We start from the raw sequence: 11533 nt of genomic DNA, 5'->3' as shown, positions 1-11533 counted from the left end.
CTACTGCTTTTTAATATTTTTTTCTTTCTCCATCTCCTCCATTACATTAGCTTAGACAAATCCCCACCAAAACAGAAATGTCAAAATCTTACTGAGTTTTAAATTTCAACACGAAGGAAAGCACATAGATCCTATAAAACGGTTTTAATTCTGAATGATGACAATATGACAGGAGTCAGGGATACTAAATACAAATCATAAAGCAGTCCCACAGAGATTTGCTTGGTGCAAGGGCGTCAACAAAAAATTGCATATCAATCCAGTCGGAAAAATTAAAGCATATTCTGTATCACATCAGATTGTTTTAGTCTTCAAACAAGACTATTTCAAAGTCAGAAAAAAACAGCAGGTTAAACAATGCCAAACACCTCTATTAAGTTACAATATGGGACAAGACATTCTGTTACAGCCTGTTTGACAGTTCACACAGCTGTGCCACTGTTTCCACTAATAAAAAAGGCAATGGTAACAGTGTGTTACTGTATGTTGGTTTTTCTCTACACTCCATAAGGTCAGTGGTTCATGCACATCAGGGACGATCACTGCACATGCAATCATTTCTCAATGGAATCTACTGTAGTCTGTGGAAAAGATCTGAAACTTGCCCAACTCAAACCTCCGAGATTAAACCGTTTTCCCTGCTAAACAATTTAAAATTATGGACAACACAAGCTTTTTTTTTTTACAGTTTAGATAATACACTAACTGACAAATCAAGCTCTTAATGAAACACACTGTTCCGAATGTACCAAACTTGTAAAAAGAAAACAAAAGACTCAAGAATTAACAATTTGTACATTCTAAAGCTGAACCAGATTGATGACAAACATCAAGAGTAAGTGGAAAATTTAGAGAGGGTTCCCCTTGTTTTCAGGACATTTGTGATGGAGACATCTGGGCCTTCCTCATGGAGCGCAGGGCCTTCTCTCTTAGGTGTTTCTCCAGGTCGTCCAAGCTGTCCTCTACTTCACTGTCTGATTCCTAAAAGAAAATCAACATGACATTTCACTCAACTTGGACGCAAAAGCAGAATGTTGCTCATTGGGATAAATAAAGTAACATCCTACTTCCATAAGCCCTACATCCCCTGACATTTATTGAATCAGAATGTTGCTTGAAATCACAGAAACCAACTTAACCTTTCTCGATTCTCCATCCTCATCCACACCCTGGTTCTCTTGTCCGTCTCCAGTCCCAGCAGCACCACTTTTCTCCTTCTTATGCTTCTTGTGCTTCTTATGTTTCTTCTCTTTCTTGTGTTTCTTCTCCTTCTTCTTTTTCTTTTTCTTTCCACTGCCATCAACGTCTGAATTCTGCAATAAAACAGATTTTAAGAGGACGTCATTACAAGTGAATAACCACACAAAGAGGATTACAGAAATGATGTTCAAAGCATTACTGTGCTGAGGAGGGATTTATGCCAAAACAGAGTTCCCTTTTTTTTTTAAAAAAAACAGTTTCCAGGGCACTTTTATCCTCAACTATCCTTCATTTCTTTTTGTGGTTCAGGATGCATTTAAGACCTCTTAGTATTAAAGGTCAAAGTCAGAATGTTTTAAGTTATGGAACAATGTTGTTCACAACACTGTGGATTTCCAACTTGTTACAGGATGATCATGCTATGACAGTTGTAACTTGCTCTGTGGGTATTTACATGGACAAATGTATAAAAATAAACAAATGCACACTACTTGCAAACTTTCATCTCAACCACATCCCTCAACAAGGACCTAATTAGGACATTGGACAAACTTAAATTTAGGGGGCATATGACAGGTTGTAGAACAGGTTTTCAAAAATGTCCAGGCAATTTATAATTTCCAACATTTTTTTTTTAATCCAAATGTGTGGGAATCATACATGTGAAGACTTTCAAAAATATATAATAATGTTGAAGACTCGAGTTACAAACTATAAAATATATAAAGACAATCTTTAACCACCATAATAATCAATAAGCTGAAATATCAAACCTTGCTTGGTGACTGACTGCCTGAGCCACTGCTGGCCTTTTTGACTGGTGGCGGAGACACACTGGCAGAGCGAGACGGTGAGGGGGAGGCAGATGCAGGGGCGGGACGTTTCTGAGCTGCTTGTTGAGGAGAAACAGATCTGGATCTGGAGGACACTCTCCTCATTAGCTGGGGGCTCGGAGAGGGTCTGTGGAGAGAGCAAAAGTGACATTAGGAGGACATTCAGAAAGGCAGTCACACAGACAAAACAGGTTCTGGTGTACAAAAAGGGGATGAATGCTCACTGCCTTGTTTACCTCTGGTTGTTGCGTGGCTCCGGGGTGCGGGAAACTCTACGGATGGGTTTACCGCTGTGTGAAGGGGACTGTCTCCGCTGGCTACATGGGGATGTACTGGAGGTTTCAAAACGTCCCTGAGGACTGGTGGAACCCCTAACAGTGCGACCACGGTTTGCAGGGGACGAGGAGAGGCGACTGGATGCTGCAACAGGAGATCGTGTATCCCTGCTTGGCCTCCCAGAAGGCAACATGGGGCTTCGCCTGTGTCTGGGTGGAGATGTGGAGGAAGGAGGTGTGCGCCTCCTTTGAGCAGGAGAACTTCTGCGCTTGGGGGACCTGGAAGGGCGTCGCTTTGCTCCTGGAGAAGAGCGTTTTGAGGGAGAGCTAGAAAACCTCCTCTTCTGTGGAGGCAAAGGTGAGGGGCTGTAGCGACGCTGGATAGGGGGAGAATAACGTCTGAGGGATGGAGATCGCCGGCGGGGAGGTGGGGAGGGAGACCTGGGAAGCAGCAAAGACAATTTGTAGAAAAACTCTTGAACATTCAAATGATAGCTCTAGAGATTAAATGAACATGCCTATACCTGCGTCTAGGAGGAGAGGGAGATCTGCGACGTCGTGGGGGAGAAGGAGAGCGACGTCTACGTCCACCAGGAGATGGAGAACGTCTTTTCCTGAAATAGTAAACACAGGAAAAAATAAAAATCGAAAACAAACAAAGCAAAAACTAGTCAACACTGATTTTTAGTAAACATCAGTTAAATCGTTTGGACTGATAATATATTCTCTGTGTCTGACCTTGGAGAGGCATCCCTGTGTCGCCTCCGTGGTGAAGGTGTACGGCTACGTCTCCTCCTGACATCACCATTTCTGGCACCTGGCCCGGCCTTTGGCCTCTTGGGCCCCTCGTCTTCTGAAGAGGAAGACCCTGTATCTGAAACCAAAGAGACAGAGGACATCAACAACCATTTTATTGTAGCCTCCACTGTATGGACTGAGGGAAAAAAACACCAAGGTTGGGGTTAGGGCACAGCTTCAAAAGTCCATGAGACGATGAGTGCAAGATGACATGGACAGAGACTTGGTTAGAGAGAGGGGTTGGGTATGGGAGAGGAAAGAACGGGGATAAAAACGCTTATAACCTGAAGACGACTGTCGATTCTGTCTGCGATACTGACGTCGCTGTTGCACCGAATCTGCTGTTGCCCCTTTCTCATTTTTATCCTCCTCTGAAATGCAGAGCATTGAGTGTCCCATCAGTGTTAGCAAAACCAGCGAGACATACTGTAGATTTACATGGAAAGGTTAGATTATACAGAAAACAGATTTATATCTTTGTGGTGTGGGTTTTCCCTTTTTATTAGGTTTAAACATGGCATAGCACAAATTATCTATTTATACTACTGCTGTACCTTGTGTTGTTATAAAATGTGGTTAATCATGTGGTCCCATTAGTTAACCTGAGACCACTGTATTGAGGTTCTTGGGACAAAGATGTATTCATCCCTTCACTTTGCATTTCCCTTTGCTCCACTTCTCAACAAAATATCTGCCAAAAAAAATCTAGTACCAAACCCAGAAGAGCCCAGAAATGTCTTCTGATCATCATCATTTTTTTGATCAGATCAGACAGACCAAGCTTTTGCCATTACCCTAGCAATCAAGAATTTCACATTTTGCAGATTGTTTTAAGTTCTGATCTTAATGTGATATTTTATACATACCAAGTTAGTAATTTTTGTCACAACAAAGTTGCTTTAAGGAAAACGGGTGAGCACCTGCATCAAGCCCTTTCCTGCTAAACACAAAGTGTAAATGACACTAGTGCAAAGTGTCACCAATCTTTTTTAGAATCCAATTATTTTATTAAAATGTCTTTATACCTCTATGGTGGTATGTTAATGCAAGATGATTCAGTTAGTAATATAATCCTTTAATTTAGGGCCCTTTTTGTGTTGGTTTGAGTTTGGCTCTCCTATCATGGAAGACTGGCTGATAGTGAGCAAAACAAAAATGTCCACAAGCAGAAGTGGCTGAGAGCTCCGTATGAGTGGACCTCTCTTTGTGAGCTGTGAGGTGAAAGGCCATTATGGTTCTTTAAGCAGACAAAATCTGACACTTACCTGACTCGGACCCTTCAGAAGGTCTGGATTTGGCATTATCAGATGGAGAATCGCCCCTTCCGCCTTGTTTACGCTTTAGACCTGAAGAACAAGACACAATATTAAAATACTTATAATTATCATACTGCTTTATTATGGCTCAAGAGATAACCGTTAAGTCCTATGCAAAGGAGTGATTATGTTCCCCTAGTTGTTCTTAATGCACAGACAGGTATGGCTTACTCATGAGCCTACTGCATCTGTAACCTCACAAAAAGAATTGAAGAATCAAGAGATTTTCTATAATGAAATCAAATTTCTTAACCACAGAGGGAGGTAGGGAGCCAAAAATGTCATGTGGTTGACAGTGCAAGAAAAAAAAAAGGTAATAATTATAGGAAAACAAACTAAGAATTCGAAAGATCATACCAGATGATCTGGGTGGTGATGCTGAGCCTCTGCCCCTTCTGGCCCGTGGAGACGGTGACCGTCTGTCTTTCCCAGCAGGACTAATGGAGGTGTCAGGATGATGGACTTGTTTTCGGGGTGGTGTGCTAGATATTCTTTTCATTGCTTTTTTAGGTGAACGAGAGCCTGAGGAGCTGCTGCCAGAGGATGAAGCTGAGCGAGAGCGCCTCCTGCAGGACACAAACAGTAACGACTTTGAAAAAGAAAACAAAGGTCCCATGTCTTTGGCAATGCCAGGATACGGTGGATTTATGAAACCTATGCCAATAACACTGTGAAACAATAAAAATAGTGAGAGATCATAAAGGAAATGAGGTTTTAAGACTTAAGGACAGTTTCTTTAATCACTAGATAACCCCATACACTTCTGTTTCTCTTTTACAGCCTGTGCAACTCACTGACCTGCGGACAGGGGAGCGTCTATGTCTGTGTCTGGAGCCCGTGGGGCCTCGTCTGGGTGGGCTCCTTCGACGAGGAGACATTCTTCTCCTGGGACTCTGCCTTCTGCGAGGGGAGTAAGACCTGAAATAGGGTAGAGAGGGCGAGTTACGAAAGTTTAAGAACTGTGAAGTCCTTGATTTTACACAATATTATTTTGACACAAGTCCAGAGGACACCATAATAAACTAATACAAAGAATGTCAGAAATTACCTTGAACGGGAGCGTCGTCTACGAGAGCGGGAATGAGAACGGGAGCGGTGGTGAGGTCTTTCCCTCCTGCTGTCCTTCTCCCTTTCCCGAGACCTGGGCCTTTCCTCTTTCTTATGGGTTTTCTCTGGGGAGGGTTCTTTGACTTCGGTCACAGAGTCTGCTTTCACCACCTCTACAACGGTGTCACTACAGGCCAGAGAAAGAGGTTTAAGTCCTAAATGTTCCCCATCACTTTATTCTTATAATAACCTAAAAACAAAACTTAAGTGTGGAAAAACTAAGTGTATGTTATGTACATTAATATACTGTAAAACTAAACATTAGTATACTAAAACTAAATCCTTTAAGTGAAAGGACATAAATAACGAGTGAATAATATGGATTAAGTTTAACTCAAATACAAATTTCACAAAGTATCAAAAACTAAAATAATAATGAACTACACCAACTTTGCATCCAAGACAAAATTTCAAAGAAGGTATTCCACAAACCAGGTGGAAGAAGCTTCTTGGATGACTGGTTCCGGCATGGCTCTTCCTGATGTATCTGGCTCCACAAGCTGCTCCAAAGGTTTTGTGGGCAGCTGCATCAGAGGTGGAGGGGGTGAACTGCCACCAACTGGACTGGCTTTGCGTCGTGGGGAACGTGAGGGGCTTCGTTTCCTTTCTCGCTTTACTGGTGACCTTCGCCGCGGTGATGGTGACCTTGTCTTCCGCCTGGAAAGAAAGAACAGAGAATAAGTTTCCGTGGTCTGCCATAAACACACAAATCCAACTTCCACCCACTGATCTCTCTTATGACTAAAGACTTTTTTTTTTACCTCCTTGGGCTCTTTGACTGAGCCCTTTCTCTGATATCCTTGTCCTTTTCCTTCTTATCCTCATCCACCTTCTTCAGAGAGGCTAGCTTCTCCTGTTCAATCTGCCAAAAACAGAACAATGGAGAAAATTTCATATCACTATCACCAACAAGATATCTACTATCCAGCAATGTTCATATACTGTCATCTGAGGTGTCACATACTGGGTTCGATGTTATTGTCTCTGTAATTATTATCTCTTATGTAATTATTTTAGGGCATATTATACACCCACTAGAGCCTCTTAAACAAAGTCGGCAGCCACAGAACCATAACAGCCCACAGCCAACAGAGATGTTTTGACAAAGTTATTTGCTCATTGAAAAGCTCACCTGTCTCTGTTTGATTTCCTCTTTCTTCTGTTCCAGAAAAGCTGACGGGATGCCAGCAATGTTCTCCTGGGCACTCAGCAGCAGGGGCCACAGGTCCTTCATGAACTCCCGGGCGTTCTTCCCATTCAGGAAGCCTGTCAGGTTGATCTGCATCATCTTGCTATCCGGGTGCTGCAACACACACACGAAGGGGGGAAAGAAAAGACCATATGGCCATTGAAATAATGGAAGGTAAAATACCAGGGGGAGGTAGGATCCCATAAATGGGACTGCCTACCTTCTAGTCTTCACTTAACTATACCTGTGACTATGTAGTTAACCATACTCAAAACAAATAGACACTGACTAAAATATTTACCAACTCTGGGTCCAATACTGGACTCATAATCAAAATAAAACTGATTTAAATTGTACTCACAAACTCATTAAACTGAGAATGCAAGCTAGTTGAGGGGAGACATATCTAGCAATATGAACACTGCATGCAATACTGCTTTTATTCCCAATTATTATTATTTCCCAGATAATAATCTATCATAAAGACTCCCAAAACACAAAAATGTTTTTTCATCATTTGATTTGCTCAGTGCTATTCCCACTATACATTTGTGTCCCTACCCACCCCCTTGTTTCCCAGTCTCCCCACAGTCTACACTTCAGGAGTTAAACAAATAGCCACAATACAGAGTGCATTAAAACCCAACACTGCAAGTACAGTTCCGGTGTCTTCAGTGAGTCCCGTGGGATCAGTGGGCACGGAGCTCCCTTGGCTTGCTTCCGCCTCCCTACTGCTTGAGACTCAACCACCTTGAGCTTAATGTTATATCATTTATCTAAATTGCAAGAGACGAACAAGCAATAATGAGTACACAGTTACACAGAAAAGGAGTTTTATTCAACAACTGATTATAGAATTATTCTGAGATACCGTAATCTCAATTCAATGACCCTTTCTTACCATAATGCAACAGTATCCTTTAAACTTAGCTGAAACAGCCCTTCCCACCCCTCAAATGCTATAGCAAGCACAAAATTAAATTAAAAAGATCAAAGGCTGGTGTCATATATATAAAAAGAGACACATCTGGTTTTCAGCATCTTAGGGAAATCAAAGTCATTAACGATTACTATTCCTATACATTCTAAGACTATATATATTCTAAAAAAAAGTAATATGCTATGGGATATGTTCCTAGTAATAGTCTTTTAAAGAATATTATGAGTATATGATTTGGGGTTTTTACCTCATTTACATTTTCCTATTTCCAAAGGTTAGCCTGTGCAATGGAAATTACCCATTACCCAGACATCCCAAGTGGTTTGATGAATCAGAGGGGCACACAGTATGACAAAAGGGAAACCCTTGGATAGAGACTCCTTTATTTTTTCACTTAAATAAAGTGGCCTATGAGCTATGGGATGAAGAACATGCATAATGTAGTATTCAAAAATGAAATAAGTTTGTAACAAGCATTAAAGCTCTACTGGTAAGAGGGCTATTGCTAATGTAAAAAAAACCAAACTTGACAACTACAGACATCCAATGAAACTCTAGTTTTTGAAGAGCAACGTAATACCAAGCTGAAATTCACTGTTTCTGTCGGTTGAGAATCTCAAGACTGTTGCACCTCTGACCACATGCAGCTAGATGCTAGGTGCAGACAGAGATTTAATAGACTTGTAAAAAAAAATACGTTGATACAAGCAGAAAAATCTTGTTTTTGCTGACCTCCAGTGGTTAAAGTTCTTAACTTGCTATAACCATGTAGAAATACAGTACACTCTGTTCATAATACCCTCACATCACTGTTACGTGTGGATACAAGTGCAACAGAAGACACAAGTGACCACACCCAATAGAGGTGGGAAAGACTTTCAATCAGGAGGTGGTCAGTTAAACAATGTTTTCCAGCTAGGTGTTAAATTACTCTTAAAGTTACTCTTTAAAAATGTATGGATGGAAATCCATTACCCTAACAATTGGCTACGGCAAATTGTTAAAACTTTCCTGTTTTGAGCCTATAACTCCAGTTGCATTTAAAAGGGATCTGGGCAGCACTTCAAATATCTACGAAGAATATGATTATGGCATTGTTCAGGTGTGTCTTTCACTGACATGATATTGGTGATCCCTGCATATAACTCACCTCAAACCACACACTGCATCATGAAGGGAGAGTTGGGCTCAGTGACTTTGGGCTCAGGAGAGAGCTAATTAGGTGTTGGTGCTATACTTCTGATGCAAGGTATAACATCCATATTGGTTCAGGCCTTTTAAATCATAAATCACATCATCATTAGAAGACTGCTGAATAAAGGCACTTTGTCACATAACAGCAAAACATGGTTATGTCATTATAAATCAGTTTTACACCAATTGCTACTTTACCCATTCATTTTGACTAGGATGAGCATTATTTGATTATATCCCTTCTTACTGACTAAGCAATGCCCTCAAATTTATGAACGTTTTGTAAAAAAAAAACAACAAAATAAACACAATTAAAGACATTACCTTTTCCTCAAGCTGGTTAAATATGAACTCTATGACGACGTCATCCTCGAATCCGAGAATCTCTGTCACTCGCTGGGTAATCCAAGGTTTGATGACTTCCAGGTTCACTTTGGTCATGTCCACCTAAGGGTCAAATGAACAACCAACAGCATCCACTTAGTAGTGACGATAAATGGACTACAATGCCCTAAAGCTATAGTTTCAACAGGGGGCTGTGTGTGCGTTTCACAGTTTCATGCTATCGGAATTAAATCTCTACATTCTTCACACATCTAACTAGCCATTAACCTTTCAAAGGCAACAGTTTATTTGGAATAGAAATGAAAACTAACATAGTGGCAAATAAGTCTTGTTAAAAAAGAATGATTTTATACCTTCTTGTCCAGACATTCTGCAAACTTCAGCTGCTTCAGCAGTTTCTTGTGCTTGTTGCTGAACCGGTTGTCTTGCTCCGCACTTGTACCCTGAAGAAAAAACAACAATCGCTTGTTAAAATGTTTGTTCAGTGTAGATTGACAATCATATCTGACACGCACAGCAAAATATGGTTGAAAGACTGTTTAAGTTGCACATAAACTTTTCCATTATTGGCCTGCGTAACTTTTCTGCATAGTACCATGACACCGAAACCAAAACACAGGGTTCAGATAGCAAACATTACGATAACGTACTTCCTCTAACATGTAATTTAACGTTACATTAAAAATAACGTTAATGCTTCAATACCGGGTAACGCTAGTTCCCCTGACCACAATATACAACACATCGTTTGGTCTACTTATATTAGCCAACATTAGCGTATTAGTGGTCGTGACTAGCTCAGAAACGATGTACCGCCCGGGCGCCATCTTTAGCCAAGGCTAACAAATTAGCAATGGCCAGCTAACGTTAGCTAGGGTTGGCCCGTCTATTTCCCGTAAGTGTGTCTGTCTGCACATTTGCGTGAAAAGACAAAGTAAAACGACATTACACAAAGCTATAAAGTAAAATGCTTCATGTTTTGATAAGAGGCGTAAACTCTGGGGCAAAACCTAGTTGGGACAACGCGCGTAGCAAGATTCAAGATTGCCTAATATCAGTTGATAGTCGGGGCCCTAACCATATCGTTTCTAAGTGGATGGCCCTCCACCCAAAGACACATGCCATATTAATGCGCTAAACAAGACACACACCAATATATACCGGTACGCTTAGCAGCACACGAAAATAAAGAGTCTAAAAAAGAAGTTTAAATATCTTACGCGGAAGAAGCCCGCGTCCATTATCGAGGAGAGTAAATGTTAGCAGGCGCCGTTGAGAAAGACGTGTGGCTCCGGGGAAATTCAGAGAGGCAAGCCGCGTGAGGAGAGCGCCTCTACGGGAAGACACAATTATTACATCCGGGGAGGAATGAATCCTGACCCACTTAATGTAAATACACACAAGTGTGAGTTTACATTCAAATATTTTTCTTGAGCAAAAGTATATAACCTAAATATCATCTTCGAAATGTAGGTTATTTGCATATTGCCACCTGTCTCAATGTTATTATACACTATATCTTATATTAACCTCTTAATTATTGATGCATTAATGCAGCATTTTAACGTTGTAGCTGGTCGATTTGGAGCTTATTTTACCATTCAATATTTTTAATGGGTAGTTAATTCTATAACAATACATCATATTTCATTTGTTGATAATACACTTCGTTTGTAAAAAATCTGAATTTGCAAAGTAACCTGTAACTATAGCTATCTGAAAAGTGTAGTAGAGTAGAAAGTACAATATTTCCCTCAAAAATATAGTGGAGTTGAAGTATAACATAACATAACATAACACTAGAAATACCACCTTGCGGCTGTATGCATCCGCCAAGTTGCAGTTTACATCCCATATCTGTCCAGACTCATATATTTGTAGTGAAGACTTTGAAGGAATTTAATAAAACCACCATAGTTTCAAGGTGGGCATCCAAGATTAGTGTCACAAATTCAGAATCTGACCAAATGTGAAATATGGTCACAGTTGTTCCTGAATTATGGCATTGAATAATGGTTGAATGTTTTTACAGAACATTATCATATCACAGTGAAGTTGACCTTTGACCTTTTGGATAAAAAATGTCATCACTTCATCATTTTATCCTATTCGACATAATTGGTGATTGAATTCTTGAATTATGGCCAAAAAACGTGTTTTGTGAGGTCACAGTGACCTTGATCTTTGACCCTCAAATTCTAACAAGTTCATCCTTGAGTCCAAGTGGACGTTTGTGCCAAATGTAATGAAATTCCCTCCAGGCGTTCCTGAGATATCACATTCACGAGAATGGGAAAGACATGAGGTCACAGTGACGTTGATCTTTGACCTTTAGT

The 11533-nt window shown here is 40.5% G+C and overlaps 1 protein-coding gene across 5 annotated transcripts; it reads right to left on the bottom strand.

Moving 5' to 3' along the window:
- Positions 1-129: 129 nt before the first annotated feature.
- Positions 130-10524, bottom strand: srrm1 (serine/arginine repetitive matrix 1). Of its 5 annotated transcripts, XM_042389330.1 has the most exons (17): positions 10418-10524; positions 9551-9640; positions 9177-9299; positions 6662-6832; positions 6291-6391; positions 5962-6186; positions 5471-5656; positions 5221-5340; positions 4780-4988; positions 4372-4452; positions 3391-3477; positions 3047-3182; positions 2833-2922; positions 2270-2749; positions 1974-2160; positions 1140-1313; positions 130-981 (listed from the first exon to the last, which is right to left on the bottom strand). In XM_042389330.1, exons 1-17 carry the CDS (start codon positions 10436-10438, stop codon positions 871-873), a joined length of 2592 nt encoding a protein of 863 aa, XP_042245264.1. In that variant the 5' UTR covers positions 10439-10524; the 3' UTR covers positions 130-870. The 5 variants fall into 5 exon arrangements, with proteins under 5 accessions (XP_042245264.1, XP_042245265.1, XP_042245267.1 ...); XM_042389331.1 differs by lacking the exon at positions 3391-3477; XM_042389333.1 differs by lacking the exons at positions 9177-9299; positions 9551-9640; positions 10418-10524 and adding an exon at positions 7377-8931.
- Positions 10525-11533: the final 1009 nt, after the last annotated feature.

Source organism: Thunnus maccoyii, chromosome 16 (assembly GCF_910596095.1).
Source record: "Thunnus maccoyii chromosome 16, fThuMac1.1, whole genome shotgun sequence".
In the NCBI taxonomy this organism is placed as follows: Eukaryota; Metazoa; Chordata; class Actinopteri; order Scombriformes; family Scombridae; genus Thunnus; species Thunnus maccoyii.
The sequence above is the reverse complement of the archived record's forward strand: the minus strand, read 5'-3'. Positions and strand labels throughout refer to the sequence as shown.

Excerpts from the sequence above, each read along its gene's own strand:
- srrm1 (XM_042389330.1), bottom strand. The coding sequence starts at position 10,438 with ATGGACGCGGGCTTCTTCCGC. Across the intron at positions 9,300-9,550 it reads CAGAATGTCTGGACAAGAAG|GTGGACATGACCAAAGTGAA; the intron begins GTATAAAATCAT and ends TTTGACCCTTAG. Across the intron at positions 3,183-3,390 it reads GAATCGACAGTCGTCTTCAG|ATACAGGGTCTTCCTCTTCA; the intron begins GTTATAAGCGTT and ends CTTTGGTTTCAG.